Source organism: Schistocerca gregaria, chromosome 8 (assembly GCF_023897955.1).
Source record: "Schistocerca gregaria isolate iqSchGreg1 chromosome 8, iqSchGreg1.2, whole genome shotgun sequence".
In the NCBI taxonomy this organism is placed as follows: Eukaryota; Metazoa; Arthropoda; class Insecta; order Orthoptera; family Acrididae; genus Schistocerca; species Schistocerca gregaria.
This window is the reverse complement of record NC_064927.1, coordinates 290,491,072-290,513,282: the sequence shown is the minus strand read 5'-3', so window position 1 is coordinate 290,513,282 and position 22,211 is coordinate 290,491,072. Positions and strand designations below refer to the sequence as shown.

At 38.5% G+C, this 22,211-nt stretch overlaps 1 protein-coding gene across 1 annotated transcript in view; it reads left to right on the top strand.

The window, feature by feature from the left end:
- LOC126285149 (carboxypeptidase D-like) overlaps positions 1-22,211 on the top strand; it is a 225,740-nt gene that overhangs the window by 87,458 nt on the left and 116,071 nt on the right. Inside the window, exons 8-9 of the mRNA XM_049984464.1 lie at positions 3,425-3,510; positions 8,962-9,270. Coding sequence (XP_049840421.1) covers positions 3,425-3,510; positions 8,962-9,270 — 395 coding nt within the window. The remainder of the gene's footprint in view (positions 1-3,424; positions 3,511-8,961; positions 9,271-22,211) is intronic.

Sequence of the window (22,211 nt, the reverse complement as noted above, 5' to 3'; positions counted from 1 at the left end):
TATAGAATGAAAATTTACAAAATATGTAAGCCTACTGATTTGCATCTCCCCAAGATTTGCAATGATTTTAAGCGTAAATGTGGCTGAACTAAGTTGTTTTAGGCGTTCAAAAATGTTTTTTGTCCAATTTAAATTATCATCAATAAGGGCCCCTCAGAATTTTGAAGTTTCCGCCCTATTTATTATTTCCTCACCAAGTGTTACACTTATTGTTGGTGTATTATCCTTCGATGTGCAGAACTGAATATATTGTGTCTTTTTAAAATTGAGGGTGAGACCATTTACTGAAAACCAGTTAATGAACATGTGCTTGGGTTTTATGGGGTTGATGGTATAGCCAACCAGTGGTAATGTCATATCTAATCAAAAGAATGGAGAAAGTTGTAGTTAGTAATTCAACCAGTGTAATCAAGGGAGATTCTTCTAATGGTGGAGAAATCATGTATTGGGGTCCCCAAGTCTCAATCTTAGGTCCGTGTGTGTGTGTGTGTGTGTGTGTGTGTGTGTGTGTGTTTTGTCTAATTCAGAAGAAGTCTTTGTGCACAAAAGCTTACTTATCAAGCAGTCTTTTTGTTGCACCTGTATATGACTCAACATTTCCACTATATGGTGAGCTGCAATCTATTCAAGCAGAGTTAGTTCTTTTTGTAGATAAGTCTAGTGTTGTAATCAGGCTGGGCATACATACAGAAGAAAAAGTAAACAATGTTCTTAAATTATCATTGACTGGTTTTCTGCGAGTGGCCTCACTCTCAATTTTAAAATGATATAAGATACTAAGTGTGCACATCTAGAGGTACTACACTTGTGATAAGGATAACATATGATGACGAAACAATAAATAGGTTGGAAAATTCAAAATTCTTAGGTGACCATACTGAAGAATTTAAACTGGAAAAAACACATTTTTGATCTCCTAAAACAATGTAGTTTAATCACAGTTACACATAGAATCAATGCAGATCTTGGTGAGAGATAAATCGGCAAGTTGACACATGTTGCTCATTTTCTTTAATAATGACATATGGAATAATGTTCTGAAGTGACTCATCTTTAAGAAAGAGTCTTCATAGCTCAAAATCATGCTGCAAGAATAATATGTAGTGCTCACCCACAATCAGCTTGTAGATCATACGATGCATGGTAGAAGGTACCCTGTATCAATACTAGTCATTTTCTCTTCTGTTCCACTCAAAAACAGAACAAAGGTAAAACAACTGTCTATACGCCTCTATATGAGCCCTAATTTCTTGTATCTTATCTTTGTGGTCCTTATGCTCAAAATATGTTGGTGCCAGTACTATAATTTGGCAATTAGCTTCAAATGCTGGTTCTCTAAATTTTCTCAATATTTGTTTCTCGAAAAGAATGTTGCTTTCTCCCCAGGGATTCCCATTTGAGTTCTCGAAGCATCTCCATAACTCTTGTGTGTTGTTCGAACTTACCAGTAACAAAGCTAGCAGCCCGCCTCTGAATTACTTCGATGCCTTGTTTCAATCTGACCTGGTATGGATCCCAAACACTCGAGCAGTATCCAAGAATAGCTTGCACCAGCATCCTATATGCAGTCTTCTTTATAGGTGAATCACTCTTTCCTAAAATCTTCCCAATAATCTGAAGTCAACCATTTGCCTTCCCTACCACAGTTCTCACATGCTCATTCCGTTTCATATTGATTTGCGGCATTACAGCCACATATTTAAATGACTTGACTGTGTCAAGCAGGACACTAATGATATTGTACCTGAACATGACAGGTCTGTACTTCCTACTCACCTGCATTTACTTGCATGTTTGCACAATTAGAGCTAGCTGCCATTCATCACACCAGCTACAAATTTTGTCTAAATCATCTTGTATCTTCCTAAAGTCACTCAACTCCAGCACCTTAGCATACACCACAGCACCATCAGCAGACAACTACAGATTGCTGACCACCCTGTCCACCAAATCATTTATGCATGTAGAGAGCAACAGCGGTCCTACCACACTTCCCTTGGCCATTCCTGATGATACCCTTATGTTTGATGAACACTTGCTGTCAAGGATAGCATACTGGGTCCTATTACTTAAGAAGTCTTTGAGCCACTCACATATCTGTGAACTTATTCCACATGCACCTATCTTTGTTAACAGCTTGCAATGGCGGACTGTGTCAAGTGCTTTCTGGAAATCTAGAAATATGGAATCTGCCTATTGCCCTTCATCTTCACAGTATATCACGTGAGAAAAGAGCAAGCTGAGTTTTGCATGAGTGATGCTTTCTAAAACCATGCTGATTCATGGATGTAAGTTTTTCAGTCTCAAGAAAGTCTTTTGTATTCGAATTGAGAATATGTTCAAGCATTCTGCAGCAAACCAAAGTTAGCGATATAGCTGTGTACTGCTTAACAGTATACTTATTCCCTCTTGAAGTTTGTTGTAAATACTACATTACAGTTCAAAAGTAACAAAAATGTGTATAGTTACAATAACAGAAGAAACAATGAGATTCATTATTCCACATTAAAGTTATCTTTAGCACAAAATAGGTGATCACTTATCTAGTGATATAAAATGTCTGACAGACAGGAAAGTAAAATTTGAAACAAGGTGGTGGGTAGGAATTACTAACTGTCATCTGTATATTTTTTTCAAGAGGGGAATGGTGAGGATGTATCCATATTTACAAAATAATTTCATGTGAATATAGAATGGGTCATTACACATCATTGTGATTTATTATGCAAATGATCCATGGAACATGAAACTAGTTAACTAGATGAGATACCTGTGAGGTTGAATGGAGATTGTATCAAAGAACAAAGAACTTGCTCTCCATCTAGCAGAAGTTTATTGTAACTTATTGGACAATGAGAGGTACAACGTGCTTGGAAAAAGTGTGGGCCATTGCCATTTGCAAGGTTTGTCAGACAGATGCTCATAATTATTGATTTGTATTGTTGATGTTACTCTGTTGATGAATTATGAAATATGTTTTATGATAACACACTTTTGTTCTCACCCTGTCTGGGAAGCCTCCCCTGCTCCAGGGTTGTGGGTGACTTTTCCATAATTTTCCCATTTCCTAAACCTTACCAGTTTAAATTTCAATTTGATACTTCTACTCATTACTGAGAAAAAGGGGCCTTAATAGATGGACAGACAGACAGGTGGACAACAAAGTCATTCTGTAATGGTTCTGATTCTGTTAATTGAGGTACAGAACCCCAAAAACAGAATACGAGGAGAGAAAGCTTATAAAATTAGTTAAAACTGCAGCCTTCTTTCATGCAATTTACAGAATGCATTTGATTGTTATTAGCTCTTTATATATAATTTTTACAACAAGATTAATGAACTGGCCAATGGCATCAGTTTTAAAAAGAATTAAGACCACTGGATTCCTGAGTGATGTTTAATAAACAGCATATCTTACTTACAGGTGATGAGGATGGTGTTATTGGACGAGAGAATGCTCATGGCATAGATTTGAACCGGAACTTCCCTGATCAGTACCAACAAACAAAGGTTAGTGAAATATTACATTCATTGTATTTACATTTATTGTCCTTATGCATAAGAGCAACAGGCTGCAGTAACTGCTATCTCAGTTGTATAAGTTACTTTTACTGTCACTGTAAAACGGGGCTCATTAAATCATGCAGTATGCTTATTTGTAACAAATTAAAATCGCAGGCTAGGCCGCAGTACGAGTATCCAGCCTTTCCTGAACAGCCTGCTTCCAGAATGTGGAAAGACATGGGTGGGGGGTTACATAATAGTTGAGACTTTGAACTGTTCTCTGTGGTTCAGATAGTGTTGTTAGTAGTACACTACCCATGAAAAGAAAGGGTTCAGGTTGAATATTCACATTTTAACTTTTAACTTGCTATCATTGCAGTAAATATTCTGCTCAAAAGTAAAAGAATTATTGAGGAGAGGGAGAGGGAGAGGGGGAGGTGGGGGGGTGGAGAGAGAGAGAGAGAGAGAGAGAGAGAGAGAGAGAGAGAGAGAGAGAGAAAGAGAGAGAGAGAGAGTGTATTGAAGTGTTCTGGAATCAGAATTCAATATTTGTATACATCATTATTATTCAGTCCTGCAGATCTGTTAAGCTTCAAGTTGCATATGACTTGATGTTTTAATTTCTGTATCTATATGGATGTTTAAGAAGCATGATTCTGCTGTAATGCCTGCAATTAATGTTACTTCAGTCCTTTTTTGTGTGTTTTTTCGATTGAATAAGAGTTGAGATTGAGATACGCGCACCTCCCTACCAAATTTCAACAAAGGCTTAATCAGTCTTATATCAAACAATTAAATATTATATGCACACATAGGAAATCACAGGAACAACTGAAATAGCGCATCACTTCACTGCAATTGGCATTTATTGTAACACTTGATAACTGACCAAGAAAATGTTGCGTGTTACGCTCGACAGATAATAGCACGTGAACAGTAATAAACACCAGATTCAGTTTTCTGCACTTTAGTTATAGTTCAACAGGTGGACACAATTTAAGTTCTCCCATAAATATAAATATGCACATAGGCAAGTTAAAGAACTGATGATGAAACAGTCTCTTGTAACATCAAGGCAGGCACACTCAGTTTAAAGGGAAAATAATTAGCAAGTTTACACATTGACTAGAACGTTAAGGTGAATAAACACACACACACACACACACACACACACACACACACACACACACACATATTTATGTGGATAAGCATGATTAAAACTGTTGGAAAAATACTAAATTGGAAATTGACAAATCTATAGTCAGAGGAGCCGCACTCCATCGAAACACCCCAGAAAAAGGCAACTTAATGGCTACATAGAGTAACAAAATTAAAAATAGCATGCTTATAGATTGACCAGAATAAAGGAATAAATAACACATACATGGCTTCTGACAGCCGACAAACTGTGTTGGGCTGTTGAGCAATGACTAATTTAGCTAGCCACAACATACGCTAACCAGGTTAGTGGCGTATTTAAAGACAAACATCGTGCAAGAACCCTGGCCAGAAGGTAATAAAAGCAGTACTAATTTACAACTAACTACAGCATTGAAATCAACTGATGACAGGTTGACCATTACCGATGTGGCATACGATGGACAGTCAATAGACTAAAAATTCAGCTGAAACCCAAGTATAATGCTGAGGGCGAAACACCCAGTCCAAAGCTTGTTTAGGGCAAACACCTAGTTTGAGAACAAAACAACCATGAAACAACAGGATGATGCTGCAGCTTGCAGTAGAAATGCCAGAGCCCCAATATAGCTTTAAGCCAAGGCAGGACTAAAGCATACTAGTTTCTCGCTCAATTAAAGTTTCCAAAACAATCAAAACTAGCAGGTTTCCCTTACACGGCAGATGTTCTGGCAGTTTGTGGTGACTAGAGGGAGCAGTGTGGTGCTGGTGTGCCAGACTCCCACTCCCACTTTATTACGGAGCTTACATGGAGTTGTTTCGCCGATCTTCTTTTCAGGATAGCCACATGCCATTGTCTACCCAATGTCTTATCTGAAGATAAGATGCTGTTTTGGATGAATTTTTTACACTCTTAAAATAACTCCGAATACTCAGGATACTTTTAAACCAATCTCACTGTATTTTCACTTCCACAAAGGACACTATATAAACGATTCATTTTCGTAAGCCCAACAATTACTGGTCCGACAGATATTCTTACATACTTTATGACAAATACAATCTAGAAAGCTCTAGCAAGTCCACCATCTGGACCTCATGAAAGTAAGTGAATAAGTAAGTGTCTTTTTTTTCTGTTTAACAGCATTTAGCTGTTCTCAATTATGACTGACATAGTACTGTCACGGAGTATGTCGCGTTTGCTCCTTGTGAGGCGAACGCTGCTACTACCTGCCCATGCTGATCAACCATCCCATACACGCCAGTCCTGCACACACATAATCATGGCGCAGAAGACACAGTTCCACATTGACACACTCGTATTTAAAATGACGCGTTTTCAAGATGGTGGAAATACAAATCTCTTGAATTGACCCTAAAATTCTCAAGATACTACAATGTGCCAACACTTCCGTTCATACTCAAGAATTAACTAGCGCAACAGAAATCATTGACACATTTCAGATAATATTTTAAAACAACATACTTAAATACCTTTGTTTACCACAAATTTTAATTAGTTAACAGTTTAGGCTCTGGTATTTATGCCACGCAAATGAGATAGCAAGTTAAGGTCTACAATTCTACTTTGCCATTTAATGCGCATAGTAATGAGGAAAGAAAGAATCCAACTTATTAACTGAAAGTCACTACTTGGATTCAGTATTTGATGATGCATTTAAAATCAACTGACAAAGGTGAGAGTCAAGTTTAGATTCACAAGCAGCACATGCAGAACACAAGCATAAGGTGAGCACTAAATAAACTACTCCTTGTCCAGTCATTTACGCACTGACAAAACAAATAATCTTCGCCAAATTACTGCACATGCTAGAGTCCCCAGTTGCTTACAAATGATGCAAATAATGGTCAAAATGTCTTACTTTAAGTCCGTTGACATCCGTAGGATAGGAGTTTCAGTGGACAACCAGACATCCACAATCAGAGTTCCTCCTCTAGACTGATGCTCTCCCGCAAACACGGCAGGCAGGCAGCCACAGCAATGCCAGAGTGCTCACTGGCTAGGGTAAGAAATCAGCAGAGCATGAAGCGAGAACCTCAAAAGGAATGCGCTACAGTCATGGAGGAAATGCAGAGAACCAACCGTGACATTGTGTCACGTTTCAACCTCCCCCACCAAAACCACACACCAGGAGGGTAAAAAGAGATTACTCAACTTAAGGCTTAATGTGATTTACATGAACCTTTTCACTTTACCAGTATGAGGGTTTTTAAGCAAGAGGTTGACAGGGCTTAAAATCTCCTGTATACAATGCAGACCAGTGAAGTGTGGTGCAAACTTCCCACCAGCCTAGGCCCCGAAGCGCTTTCCAGGACTAAAATTCTTAACAAAAACTGTATCCCCAACCTTTACCTGAAAGGAGTGTTGGCCAAGATTGTAAAGGAGCACCTGTCGATGATGAGTGTGATGAATATTGGCTCTAGCACTCTCCCAATTGTCCTTGATTGAGTGGGCATCTGTGACTTAAGGCAAGAGATTGTTGGTATGCCATAAATTGGTGAGTAGACAATTCAAAGGATAGGCCAACTTCAACGAGGCAGGAGTAGCCCTAGACTCATGGTAGGCGGAATTAAAAGCAAAGTTTAACCTTGGCAAGGATTGATCCAACTTAGATGGAGAATGGGAATGATAAATAACAAGGGCCACCTTCAAATTACGGTTAACCTTTTCTGTGAAAGAAGACTGCAGTTAATAAGGTGTAGTGGTGAAATGACGAACCCTGTGATTAAAACAAAATCGCTTAAACTGGCGAGATGTAAAGGTGGGAGCATTATCACTGACTAATGCTTTAGGTGGTCCAAAGTTCCCAAAGATTCTGGTGAGATGCTGGACAGTAAGGTTAGTTGTAACCCTCCAAATGGGGAGAAAACAAAGAAAATGACTAAAAGCATTGACGACCACAAATATATACTTATTCCCACAGTGTGTCCGGGTAAGGGGACCACATAATCAACAAACAATTTGTCCATGGGATTTCCTTCTCTTTCAGACTGCAAGAGCCATGCCCATAACCTATTATTATGCTTACCAATTTTGCAGAGTTGGCAGCTATTTACCAACTTCCTAATATCACAACTCATGGAGGGCCAGGTTAACTGTTGACTTACCTTGGCAGTGGTTTTTGCAACCCCCAAGTGACCTCCCACAACATACTTAAATACCTTTGTTTACCACAAGCCTTAATTAGTTAACAGGTTAGGCTCTGTTATTGATGCCACACAAATGAGGTAGCAAGTTAAGGTTTACAATTCTACTTTGCCATTTAACACCTGCCATGACGAGGAAAGAAAGAATCCAGCTAATTAATTTAATGTCACTACTTGGATTCAGTATCTGACAATGCGCTTAAAATCAACAGACAAAGGTGAGAGTCAAGTTTACACTCACAAGCAGTACTTGCAGAACATGAGCATAAAGTGAGCACTAAATAAACTACTCCTTGTCCAATCATTTACGCACCGACAAAACAAATAATCTTCGCTCAATTACCGCAGATGCCGAAATCCCCAGTTGCTTGCAAATGATGCAAATAATGGTCAAAACGTGTTACTTTAAATTCGATGACATCCATAGGATAGGAGTTTCAATGGACAACCAGGCCTCACCCCCTGGATCCACCTGTGACCAAGACAGTAACATTGGCTGCTATTCTGGCTTTAATGATGCACATCTGACATGAGTCATGCCAAACCATGAACAAAATGGCGTGGCCTCCTGTGCACTCCCAGACGTTCGAAATCGGAGTTCCTCCTCCCAACCGACGCTTTCCTGCAAACACGACAGGCGGGTGTCCACAGCAACACCAGAGTGCCCTCTGGCTAGGGAAAGAAAACAGCAGAGCGTGAAGTGGGAATTTCAAAAGGAATGCGCTACAGACAAGGAGGAAATGCAGAGAACTAACCCTGTCATTTCGCCACGGTTCAGATTAATTGTGATTGTTGATAAATTGACTAAAATTGAGCTACTTCTGAGTACATCATTGAAGTTCCTCACCATACTCATCTTTCATTTCATTTCCACCCCCTTGTGATGCTCCCCCATATCCATTCAATCTTCCAGGAGTTCTAAACCTCACCTTCTTCTTGTAGCTACCTCTTTGACATGATCTGTCACTTCACTCTTTCCTATTTATGAAATATTTGTGAGTGAAACATGAAAGTGAAAAATTAAACAGTTGGCTATTATGTCTGATAATTTAAATTAGAGGATGGTCATTTGTTTACATTTTTGTTTGTCAAATAAATTCAGTCTATATTGTTTCACAAAATTTTCATGAGTGTAATTGTTTTCCTATACAGGACAATCGAGTGACAGAACCTGAGACGGCTGCTGTTATGCACTGGATTCTGTCTTTCCCATTTGTGTTATCAGCAAACTTGCATGGTGGTGCACTGGTAGCCAATTATCCATTTGATGACAATCCTCCAGGCCGGAAGGGTGCAAATCCTACTCCAGATGATGCTGTATTTCGCTGGCTTGCAAATTCCTATGCTCAGGCTCATCCTACAATGCATAAAGGCCTACCCTGTCCACTTTTTACATATGACCACTTTCCTGGTGGCATCACAAATGGTGCAGTTTGGTATGAAGTGCCGGGAGGAATGCAGGTATGTATTATTTCATGGGCTGTTAAATTTGATTGGTGTTGCATCTAAGGGAGTCAACTTTTTATGGTTTATGACTACAATTTTTAATCTCATTTTCTGTGGTGCATAGAATTGACTGTTTTGGAATGCACCCCCAATAATATTTTGAACTTGGAAATATTTGATAAAATCATGGTAAGATTTTAGACATGGAGCAGAAATTCCTAATGATTATTTAATTCTGCAGAGTACTCTGTGAAAACTACTTGCACTTAATCATTTAATTTTCATTAATGATTTTATGTTCTTAACGTTTTGAGGTCCAGCCATTTGGAAAAATTTCAGACCCAGAAAACCACCCACTTATGTCATTATTTAAATGTTACTGGCATATTTGTGTTTGAAACATCTCAAAGGTTAACACATATTAAAAAAACCTAGTTTCAAGGTTTATTTTTCATATTAGTTCTTTGATCAATTACAAATGTTATGAAAATGGCTGTAGAAAGCATCATTATCCTTCCAAGGAAAAAAGTAGGCGTTGAGTTCCTGAACAATTTCTGTTCCCACTCACATATTTCCTCCTCCAATCCAGAATCATTGAATATTACCTCTTTGGTTTCTAAAATGTCTTGTCCACTCTTCAAACATGACATCTTTGTAGCAGAATTACAAAAAAACTATAAAACCAATAACTACATCCATGAAACTCATGACAATGCAAGCACGCATTGGCTCACTCAGTCATGACTGCCGCTGTTATATGGACTACGGTTTCTTTCAAAGTAATTCTAGAAACTGATGACAGAAGGCAGCAAGAGGTGATGTACAGGTAGCAAGACACCTGTACATTGTTCTCATGCAGAATGAGTCCAGTTTTCAAAAATAAGTGGCTCACACATTGAGAAAATCATGGCCCGCGATATACTCAGGTATGGGGTGTGGTCTTCTGGACACAGCTTTGTACCCCCAAGTTATGTGTGGTTTTAGTTGCCAAACCTTATTTAGTTTAAATAATTGTAAAAAATTTGAAAACATGTTGCACCAGCATTTATTTTTGTCATGACTAAACGAATATTTATTAAATATTAAAAATTACAAGAGTTGCTACATGGTGAAAAACCAGCAAATGGCATGTTGTCACATTTTCTGGCACAGGATCAAGCTCATGAACTGAGCAAGCGTAAGAGATCAGGCAAGTGTACCAGTAGTCCCAGCAGAAGTTCACTAGAGGTCCATTGACAGCATGTGTTGTCAATCAGTAGATGCAATCCCCCAATGTTTTATGTATGCATCTGAAGCTTGCAGAAAGGAACCACTGATAGATGACTATGTCGTCTTATTGCTTGAGCAGATGTATTAAGGTTTTACCACTAATCTAGAAGTGGCATTGTTGTAGCTAGAGAGATGCCTTCTTTAGGCTTTTGTATCTATGATCAGTAATATCTGTGGTTTCATGTTGATATTATTTCTGGACACCAAAACATCAACAAATCTCTAGAAAATGATTGAAATTTGAAAAAGTCCTATGGAGTGAGAGAGACACCGTCAAGCACATTTTTTTTTCCATATTAAGAATAAAGGAAGGTGTCCTTTAACAGTAGAGAGTGAAAATAGCTGCAACAATAGTGTAAGCTGCACCACGATCCCTGATGTTAGCTTTCCTGAAAGGTGAGTTACAAATGAAACTTGTGGGGACTCGCCCTGGTTTATTAATGACAAGAGATGTGGCCTTATATGTTTATATTCCAAAGCAAAGCCCAGTCCATGCAGTATTAGAGTTCTGCCTATGACAAAATGGAGTCCACAATAACCAAACTGATGACACATTCAGTGCACATTTCACAAGTCATATCACAACTGACTCAGGCTGGCCCTGGGCTGGCTAATATGCTAGATTCTGGCATGGTCTCACCGGAGGGCACTCCTGATGATGAGTGCCATCTGAGTAGTGGTACCATAGTGTTACGTTGTTACGTTGGATTCTCAGTTTCCTAATGTTACGTCGGATACTCAGTTTCCGTAGTGGCATCAGATGGCACCAATTCATTAACATTATTGCATTGTAAAAGTGATTTTAATTATGTTCTAATGGAAAAATGAGATTTCCATGTCCATTTCATATAACCTTAATTCCTAATTATCTAATAACATATTGTGCACTGCCCCAATGTATTCATCTGTGGCTTTAGGTCTGGAACATCCTTCTTGTGAATCACCTTTAAATGACACACAGCTTTTTTGAATTCAGATAATCATTTCTTAACTGTTGAAAATGAAGGAGCAGACTCTCCTTATAAACCTTTGCCAACTTTGGATTAAAAGCTGTTGGTAACAAACCATATCAAAACAGAGATTTGTGTAAAAACATGGATTTCCAGTTGACCCATTCAACAACGCACACACACGATACAACAATTTAAAAAACTATGTAAACAAAACTACAGGGTGATTATAATTAAAATTACATTTTCATTTGCTATAAAAAAGAAAAGAAAAGAAAAAAAAAAACAAACAAGGAACTACTACTCAGAATTACGTCGAAGTCGAATGGAGAATTATCAAAGAAGCGAGAAACATTATTGGGGGACTGAACAATTTAACAAAAGATTTCCCATTACATGGCACTGCGAGCATCCTAATGTAAATGGGTTCAGCTACAAATGACAGGTGGATTGGAACATGATGGCTATGGTGTGAGTTGAACACATGTTTGACAGCACAAGTTTGGCATTCAACAGTTGTGGCACAGTTAGTTCAGTAAACTTATCCATGACAAGGTCAAACCACATTGGTTGGGAAAGATTGGTTTTTAATTGTCCTGAAGCCAATAACACATAAAAAGCAACAACAACATCAGTTTTTAACTGTCCTGAGGGCAAACACTGCATGAAAAGTAATAATGTTGGATTTTAATTATTCTGAGGCCAAAAACTGAATAAAAAGTAAAAATGAAATCAGTTTTTAACTGTCATGAGACTGATAGAAGACGTATTAATATGCTGTCCACAATTTCTGCCTCAAGTTGAAATCTAGAAACAGCATATTCCATACAGATCAGAAAGTCACAAGTGTTATATTCAGAATGTGTTGCTCAATCTGTGCCTTCAGTTCAGCTATGTTTTTAATTTTAGCACTGAACACAGCATCTTTCAGATAACTCCGTTGCCTAAAACCACAAAGATTAATATCAGGTAATCTGTATGGGCAGGCTGTAGGGAAATGATGGCAGGCTGATATTTCTAGTATTTCTAAAATGCCTCTGCAGCAACTGCTTCACTGGCAGCACAACTTGCTTAAAAATGATTCTAATCACACACCCGTTGTAGAGGAGTCGGAATGATCTTGTTACACAAAAGACTCTCATAGCATTTCCTAGTAACAGTGCAGGTAACAGAACCCGCATGTCCCATCTCCTCAACAATATATGACCATACGATAAATGACATCATCAATCTGCATTTCTACATTACTGAAGCAGTACCAGTTGATGAGTGAGCAGGTTTTTTGTGCCCATATGCTACAGTTCTGAGTATTGACATGTCCTTGGTAGTGGAAATGGGCTTTGGCTGTCCACAGAATGTTCTGTGGCCATTCAGTGTCCACTTTCATACGAGCAAGAAATTCTAAAGCAAATGTTTTGTCTTGCTGGCAGCTCAGCATCAAACAACTCATGTACATGGGTAGCTTTGTATGGATAGCTATGCAGGATTTTTTGTAGAATTTTGTGCACCATGCTCTCAAGTTCGGGCAACTTCCAGTGCACTGCATTTTTGCACACCACCACTACTCCTTCTACAATGCTGTGGTCACATCTTCTACTGACTTTGAATCAATTATTGTCCTCCCTCTGCCACATTGCTTACCAAAAGAACCTGTCTTTTTTAGTTTTGTAATTGTTTTCTCCAGGTCCTTGGCAGACATTGAGCCGTATGAGCCAACACATTTTTTTCATATACATGAGTGTCTGGAACTTATGTAGAGCTACTGGCACATTGTCACCATTCTTGTAAAAGAGCTTTATCAGTAACACATGATCCTGCATTGAGACAGTCACACTGAGCTCTCAGATGCTAACTGAGTAACAGCTGTGTACCAAGCTTTTCTTTTTTTCATCAATGTTTTCCCCCATGTGTTTTCCCTCTTCTTTGACAACACTCAGTTCAAATTTTGCATCATTCTTGGCACTGGTTCATTTTGTACATCATTCTGAAAGTGGAACTTAAATTGTAATCACCCTGTATACTGAAGATCAGGTTGATACTTGATTTACCTTTTTGAACATGTTTCAACATGGCAAACACATAATATCATTGATATCAATATCAGCTGTGTGCCAGGTTGAGAACTCATCCCTTTGATCTCATACATCAGTGGAAAAGAAGCAAACTATTCTGAACCAAGAATTTGGTTCACTGACGGAATATTTTACAATTTTTTAGTGAACAGTATCTCTGTTTATTGGACAAGTTAAAGTTTGGCTCTTTCATAGTTAAAATTGGATGCCAAATAAACTATCTTATTGAAAGTATCTGGACACTCCTGCATAATGCAGAATTGCCGCTAGATGTCGTGAGAGGCAGACCTACCAGTATAAAAGGAAATGGGGAGTATTGTGTTGTCAGTAACAGCAGAATTGGTTGCTGAGCGTAGCTCAGTGACTTCGCATGTCGATTATTTATTGGGTCTGTGCTGAGTAACAAATCAATCAGGGGCACTTTAACCCTTCTAAAGCTGCCCAAGCCAAATGTTGGTGATGTGAATGTTTAGTGGAAATGTGAAGGAATTCAGGACCAGGCAGATCTCATACGCTAACAGACAGGGAATGTTGAGCATTGCAGAGAGTGGTTGTAAAAATTCACATGAAATCAGTGGAAGGAATCATTCATGATTTCCAAACTGCTACCAAGAGTCCAACTAGAAAGTGCATAATGGTTAAAAAGAACGGGGTACAATGTTTGAGCATCTCCTCATAAGCCGCATATTTCTGTAGTCAGTGTTAAGCTATGGCTGAGGTGGTGTAAAGAGTGACACCACTGGATAGTGGATGAGTGGAAATGAGTGATTTCGAGTAATGAATATTACTATAACCCAAGGCAGTCTGATGGAAGTGTTTGGGTTTGGTGAGTGCTTGGACAAAATTAGCTGTCATCATGCGTGGTGCCAACAGAGAAATATAGAGGAAGTGGCATTACAGTTATGTTCTTTGTGTTTAAGGTGTGGCGTCTTTATTGCACTTATGCAAATGCTAACTGTTGAAGGAAATGGACAAATTTTACAGCACTGTGTACTGCATACAGTAGAGGAACAGCTTGGAGGCAATGATTAATTGTAACAAGCCTGACAGTACATCTTGTCATAAAGCAGTATCTGTGAGGCAATGGTTTGTTAACAGTAAAATTTTATTGTATTATAAAAACTAATTTGTGCTGTTCTATTGTATTATAAAGACTCGAATGTGGGACATGTGTATTTTGCGGGCAAGTGCTCTACCGCTGAGCTGTCCAAGCATGACTCACGACCCATCCTCACAGCTTGAATTCTGCCAGTATCTCATCTCTTACCTTCCAGAATACATGTCTGGGAAAGGCAAAGGTCCTGAGTTTGAGTCTCAGTTTGGCACACAGTCTTAATCTGTCAGGAAGTTTCAGATCATCACACATTCTGCTGCAGAGTGAAAATTTCATTCTAGTGCGTTGTACCATCTTATTATAGTGTTAGTTTAGTTCTCATTATGTTATGAGGTTAGACAGCAACTAATTGCACGTCTGTTATAATCATCTTCATGTTGTCTGTTTAGTTTAATCCATTTACAGGCCACTGTAAGGCATCATTCTCTTTGCGTATGACAGTTTTCACATCAGTTTACTTTGTGATATTGTAAAGTAAATGTGGTTGTGCACCATTCTGTGTTTACACCAAAGAGGAACAGTATTTGTTTATATGTCTCTCTATCAGGGTGAAAGAGACAAGAGGGCAGGGAGGATGACTGAAGATGTGCCAGGAGCAAACATTCACAGAAGAGTCTCAGCACAATTTAGAGACAGTGATTTACCTAGGAGAAGCTTTTACTGGAAGTTTGAAATAGTCCAGAATTAACTGAACAAGTGTGAAGGAAAAGTAAAGAGCAGTTAGTTCACTCACATTCATTTCAGATGCCAGCTTAAGCAAACCCATTCCATGATTATGAATAATTGATGATTGACTACAAACTGGAAATAACAAATCATATATCTATTAGTCGTGGTTCTGCATACATGTAACAGGCTCAACTTTCATAAAGTCTGTGCAAGATGGATCCTGAAACAACATAGGAAAGAGCACAAGATCAGTCAATTGATAATTGGTCAGAACATGCTCCATTGTCATGCTAACAAAGGTGAAAATTTTCTGAAATGAATTATCTGTGGATTAATCATTTTGACCCAGAAAACAAAATTGCAGAATATGGAGTGGAAATACCCTTGATTTACAGAAACCCTCTGGAGAAAAAAACTATGCCCATAGTTTTTTCGAACACTCAAGACAGTTTTGAAATATCACCTGGAAAATGCGTCTTCAGTTGTCCAGTGTTGCCCTGCTGTTTCAACCAAACACTGAGAACAGTTGCCATTGTTGATATGAAGACTGGTAGTAGTACATGGTATGGTGCTACTTCCTGTGGCAACTTCTTCTCATTATAGTGTTTTCATTCCTAGCTGAATATTTCCTCTTATTTTGATTTGGCAATGAATTCCAAGATAGTTGTGCCTCTTGAGCAACTGCATTAATTATACTGTTATGGCGATGTCATAGTGTAAGGAGTTGCTTGTTCTACTCTAAACTTGTGGATGATTTTCAGTTTCATATTTTTGATGTCTTACAGCCTTTGCCTATCAACTGCAAATGACATCAAAAAGGGTAACTGCAAATGACATCATATCCCTGTTGGCAAATCATGTTTTAAGATTTTTAGTTTCCCAAAACCAAATGGTTAGATGAGTGGTTCTTTCCCTTTTCCTTCTAAAGCTGGGCTTGTGCTACATTTACAGCAGCCTCAAACAAATGTAACTCTCTATCCCTTCTTTCATCACTCTCTATCCCTCCTTTCTGATAATGTTTCCAGTAGAGCCCTAGTACCTTCAGTTTGTTATCAGATGTATCCCATGTTAAGGAATAAAAACATCCATGCCATGTCCTGTACTAGAAAAAGTTTGGGTCAATTATTGATAAGCAAGCATAGTGTTCCTAGAATGTGAAACACTTGACATTTTGCAGCCTTTCAGTGTTTTGCTGGTCTGGTGAGGTATCTGTCATTTTTGTCAGCTGCTGCTGGACTTACTACATGTTCAGTTGTTTATTCCTATTCAAAGTCCACATCATCTTCATATGGCATTCTTTTACAATGGGTATTGTTTACCAAAATAGTTTTGTAATTTGCTTTCTAGTAGCTGTTTCTATTTCTCTCATCTGTTATCACTACCTGTCAAATGACAAGGGTCCACCAATAGTAGCCACAGAAATTTCACATAATAGCCCCATTTCTTCACAATAATCATTGGAAGACTCAATGTAGTAAGTGAATGTGACAGTGGTCTGTGACAGTTTTCAGCTAATTGGCCATACTAAAAGATGCTGAAGAAGATCCCAAAAGATGGGTTGACACCCTGATTGTGAAGATGAAGTTTGAAGAGGAACATGACATCTCCTGACAACCTTGAAGATTTTGACTTCAATGAAAATGCCCACAGGAGACTACAGATTTATGAGTACATGCAATACTGTTAACTCCTCTGTGAGTTCAGTGGCCCATCATTAGTCTTCATCAGGAATTTTCTCAGCATTTTTCTCTTTGCCAACTGTCAGTGGATATCCTTCATATGTTTTTGTCTGTTCCAACAGTGAATGGGCAGCCAGAATCGGGTTTTTAATCAATTGAAATGTCACCATTTTTGAAACAAGAAAACTACAGGTATGGTTCAGTTTGTTTTGTAGTGTCACCTTTGTAAACTTCAATCTTCCAGCACAAGTTGAGGAGTTTTCTAAGAATTTCTGTATATCCAAGCAGTCAGCGTATATCCTTCCCATCATTTTTGTCTATTTCAGCTGTTAAAAGGCATCTATAATATAATTTTTCATAAGTTGACACATCACTGTTTTTGAAACAAGAAAGTGATTGATACACTTCAGTTTCTTTTATGTGTCATCTTTGTACACCATTTTCAATAACATATAAATTTCTATGACACTTTTTCCAAGGGAGCAAAATTGCTCAGCTGTGCATTGTTCAATTACAACTGTGGTGAAAAGTATCACCAGGCAAACTGACTAAACCATCCTGTGCAGTACTGAACCTATAAGCAATTGTGTTACACACCCGTAGTAAGAAAAATGCATTTTGAATAAACTCTGGCTGGGGTAACACTATTTCACGAGCTTCATACATCTCTCACTGTTTTCCTCACACTTGTGCTGTTCTTCTGTAATTATAATTATTTACATGTCATAGTTCCTTTAAAAAAGCTCTGTAAGATTCCTATCATTTACACAATGATTGTACCAGAAAATAACTATCTGTATTATTGTATCCATTATTAAATTAATCTTTTGAATATTAATACAAGCTATTTATAAATGTTAAACATCTACATTTATACTCTGCAGAGCACTGTGAAGTTAATGGCAGAGGATACATCTCAGTGTACCAGTTATTAGGTTTTCTTGCTTTTCCATTTGTGTATGGAGTGCGGGAAGAATAGTGGTATGAATGCCTCTGTACATACAGTAATTATTCTAATCTTATCCTCACAATGTGTATTTGAGCGATACGTATGGGGTGTCATATATTCCTTGGGTAATATTTAATGCCAGTTCTTGAAAGTTTGTTAATAGACTTTCTCGGGGTAGTTTATGTATGTCTTTAAGAGTCTTCCAGATCATTTCCTTCAGTATCTCCGTGACATTTTCCCAGGGATTAAACAAACCTGTGGCCATTCGTACAGCCTTTCTCTGTAAACGCTTAATATCTCCTGTTAGTTCTACTTGGTACAGGTCCCACACACTTGAGAAATGTTCTAGAACCGGTTGCACAAATGATTTGTAAGCAATCTCCTTTGTAGACCAATTGCACTTTCCGAGTACTCTACCAATAAACCTAAGTCTACCACCTGCTTTACCCACAACTGAACCTATGTGATCATTCCATTTCACATCACTACAAATTGTTACACCCAGGCATTTGTATGAGTTGGCTGATACCAACAATGACTCATTGATATAATGGTCACAGGATATTATGTTTTTTTTTTGTTTTGTGGAGAAGCAAAAGTTTACATTTCTGAACATTTAGAGCAAGTTGTCAATCTCTGCACCATGTTGAAATCTTATCAACATCTTTTATGCAGCTTCACTCAGATAGTACTCGATTATAGATAACAGCATCATCTGAAAAAAGCCTGATTTTGCTATTAATATTGTCTGCAAGGTCATTAACATACAATATGAACAGCAAGCATCCCAATACACTTCCCTGGGGCACACCCAAAGTTACTTCTACATCTGAAGATGACTCTCCATCCTCTCTACCAAAAAGTCCTCAATCCAGTTACAAATTTCACTTGATACCACATATGATCGTACTTTTGATAATAACTACAGGTGCAGTACCGAGTTAAATGTTTTTTGGAAATCGAGAAATACTGCATCTGCCACATTGCCTTGATCCAAAGTTTTCAGTATGTCAGTTAGAAAAATGTGAATTGGGTTTACGTGAATGATGTTTCTGAAATCCATGCTGGTTGGCATTGAGGAGCTTATTCTGTTCAAGATACTTCATTATGTTTGAGATCAGTATATGTTCTAAGATTCTACAACAAATCGATGTCAAGGGTATTGGACAGTAGTTATGTGGATCACTTCTACTACCCTTCTTGTAGACGGGTGTGACCTGTGCCCTTTTCCAAAAACTGGGCGTGGTTTTTTGTTCAAGGGATTTACGACAGATTATAGTTAGAAGTGGGCCTAACTCAGTGCAAATTTAGTATAGAATCTGACAGGGATTCCATCGGGGCTTGGGCAATTTCTACCTCAGTGGATTTGAGTTTCTTGTCTTCTGTAACAAGTAAACCACCTCCATTTCCCTACTGCCTATCCTTTCGATATTCACTTAAATTTTCTCCAAAAGTCTCACTACTATCTATTTCAGGTTCCAGCCAGCTTTCTCTACCTAGTATTATCTGAGCTTCGCTGCTTTTCATGGGTGCTTCAAACTGGCACTTTGTTGCAAATGCTTCGGCAGTTTATCATTAGGATTTTAATACTCTCACCTGTAAGATACATTTCTTTTGCTCTTATGCTGATACTTCTGGGTTTCCTACCTACACCTACAGCTATCGTATCTGGATTGGATGGAGAGCTATCTAACACTACTTAAAAAAAAAAAAAAAAAAAAAAAAAAAGGGAGGGGCCTCTGTGTGCACCCCCCACACAGACAGCTACCTGAGTAGCAGCCTCTGAAGTGTAGTGCACACCTGACCTATTTATGGGTACTGTACAGTGCTCAGCCGTATGGTGCAAGACCAGGAAGTCCTAGCCTAGCTTGTTACAGAACCTTCGAAGTCCTTGGTTCATTCCTTCCTCTCAGCTCAGAACCAAAGGGCAATGATCAGTTCTGGAGACAATGCTCCAAATTGTGAGCTTTGTTGAAACTCCATTCGTAAGGCTGGTCTTCTCAACCTTCTCTGCGAGTCGCTGGAATGTGTTGTTGTGGTCTTCAGTCCTGAGACTGGTTTGATGCAGCTCTCCATGCTACTCTATCCTGTACAAGCTTCTTCATCTCCCAGTACCTACTGCAACCTACATCCTTCTGAATCTGCTTAGTGTATTCATCTCTTGGTCTCCCTCTATGATTTTTACCCTCCACAATGCCCTCCAGTACTAAATTGGTGATCCCTTGATGCCTCAGAACATGTCCTACCAACCGATCCCTTCTTCTAGTCAAGTTGTGCCACAAACTCCTCTTCTCCCCAATTCTATTCAATACTTCCTCATTAGCTATGCTGGAATGACCCAAGAATAACCTCAGAGCCCAGACAAGAGGCATCATTTGTTCCAATGTGCACCACAATCTGTAGTTGGTTGCACCCCGTTCCCTCAGTGGCTGCCGGAATAGCCTCTTCAGCATGCTGAATGAGGGTCCAGGCATACATACTGAGTGCACCTGGTGTCCTTTCCTGTTACTTGCTGCCATTTCCCTAAGGGATGTCATCATTTGCCATATTTCTGAACTGCCAATAATTAACAGATCCTACCTTTTCGTGTTTTCCTCCTCCTGACACTGGATAAAACACATTTCTGAAAACATTTTAAGTGAGTCCCACTGGCTCAGTTTCAATTTCAGTGAAAACACAGCACCTCAGACTTGTTAGTTTGTGGGATCAGTACAACACACTGAGTTCTGCATGGTCCGTGTCCACCCTGTGCGGGATGCTTAGATCTACCTCTGACATACCGTTCACAGTCATGTGCACAACTAATGACAGATCCTGTACGTTCTGCAGAGGAGACAGGATCCACAGAAGAGGATAATACTTTAGGTACCTCTGGTACAGATACATGACTTTCGGTAGCTCTTCCAACAGAATGTTTTGCAGCAGTTACCAATCATTTAACAGCTGTCAGGGCAATTTCCAGCTGCTTACAAACGTCAATCAACTCATCTCATGTTTGAGAAAAGCATTCAAAGTGGGAGAAAAGCATAAAGCATTCAGAGTGGAGCTGTATTTTGGCTGGTGCAATGTATTACAAGGCAGTGAACATATAACTTTAAATTAAGTCTACTGATTATCTTTTAATCTGTTGAGCTAAAAAGTTGGTAATTGTCTATAAGAATTGGAACTTATATGCAAAAATGAGATTTCTGTTAAGGCAACACAAAAAAACTGTGGTAAAAGTTACTAGTTTCCTGAAATGTTTTGATGTTGTTATAGTTGTTAGCATACTCCAAAACAGAACTAATTTACTGTGCAGATAATAACTGCAGATAGGACTGCTACTGTTTAAGGAATAACTAGATGTAACACAATATGTTAATAGAAAATCTGCTAATCCACAAGTGCTGATTTGCCACAAATTGCTCGTAGATTATGCAAAGGATAATAGTAGGCTCTGAAAATTCACAAAAATGTGCGTTTATTTGTGTTGATATGCTATGAAATTCATGGGTGATGTATTCTTCGGCTGAACTATAAACCACAACTGCTATTTGTTATGAAATAAATTACGTATCCAAAACACTCATACCGGTGACGTATGAACATATTGTTCTGTAAGCATCTGAAAATTCTCAAACATGATGAGCCATGTTATTTGACAAAGATTGGATTTTTAGTGTTGTACTTGTCACAAACTGTTCAATAGGAGGTAAGAAAATGTTCTCAGCTTTCAGCCAATGTTGGGTTGTTTCAAATGATGTTTTTTGTGTGGGGTACTCAATGCAAAATGATAGAATAGTTTTCTTCCTGGCAGCATGGGAGGAATGCTAATGACCTATTAAATTAGCTTTCATTGTGCATAGTTTACCAAGCCATTTTGTTCCGCTGCAAATGTCCTCATGTCCTCCCTTGTAAAATACAAGATTTGTGGATGTAGTCTGACAGTGATACAGCATTTAATTTGAAAATACTCGTTGAGTTCACTTTTGTGGTGATTCTTGAAACACGAGGAAGGTCTTATTGGCCTCAGGTCTACATTTCCCCACTGCATTCTAGATCCCAGATGCAATGTAGCAACTTTGAAGTCTTTGATTTTTCACTCTTTGTGTCTTGCACCTGACTCAATACTTGGACCATTATACTACTAATTCATTCGAGATTAGTTACTTTTTAAATGGCTAGAAACACATCTTCTTAGGTATTACTTTCTGATTTGGAATAAGTGCTGTTATATTTTAGGGAACAAATCTACTTGAATTAATTATTTTTTCT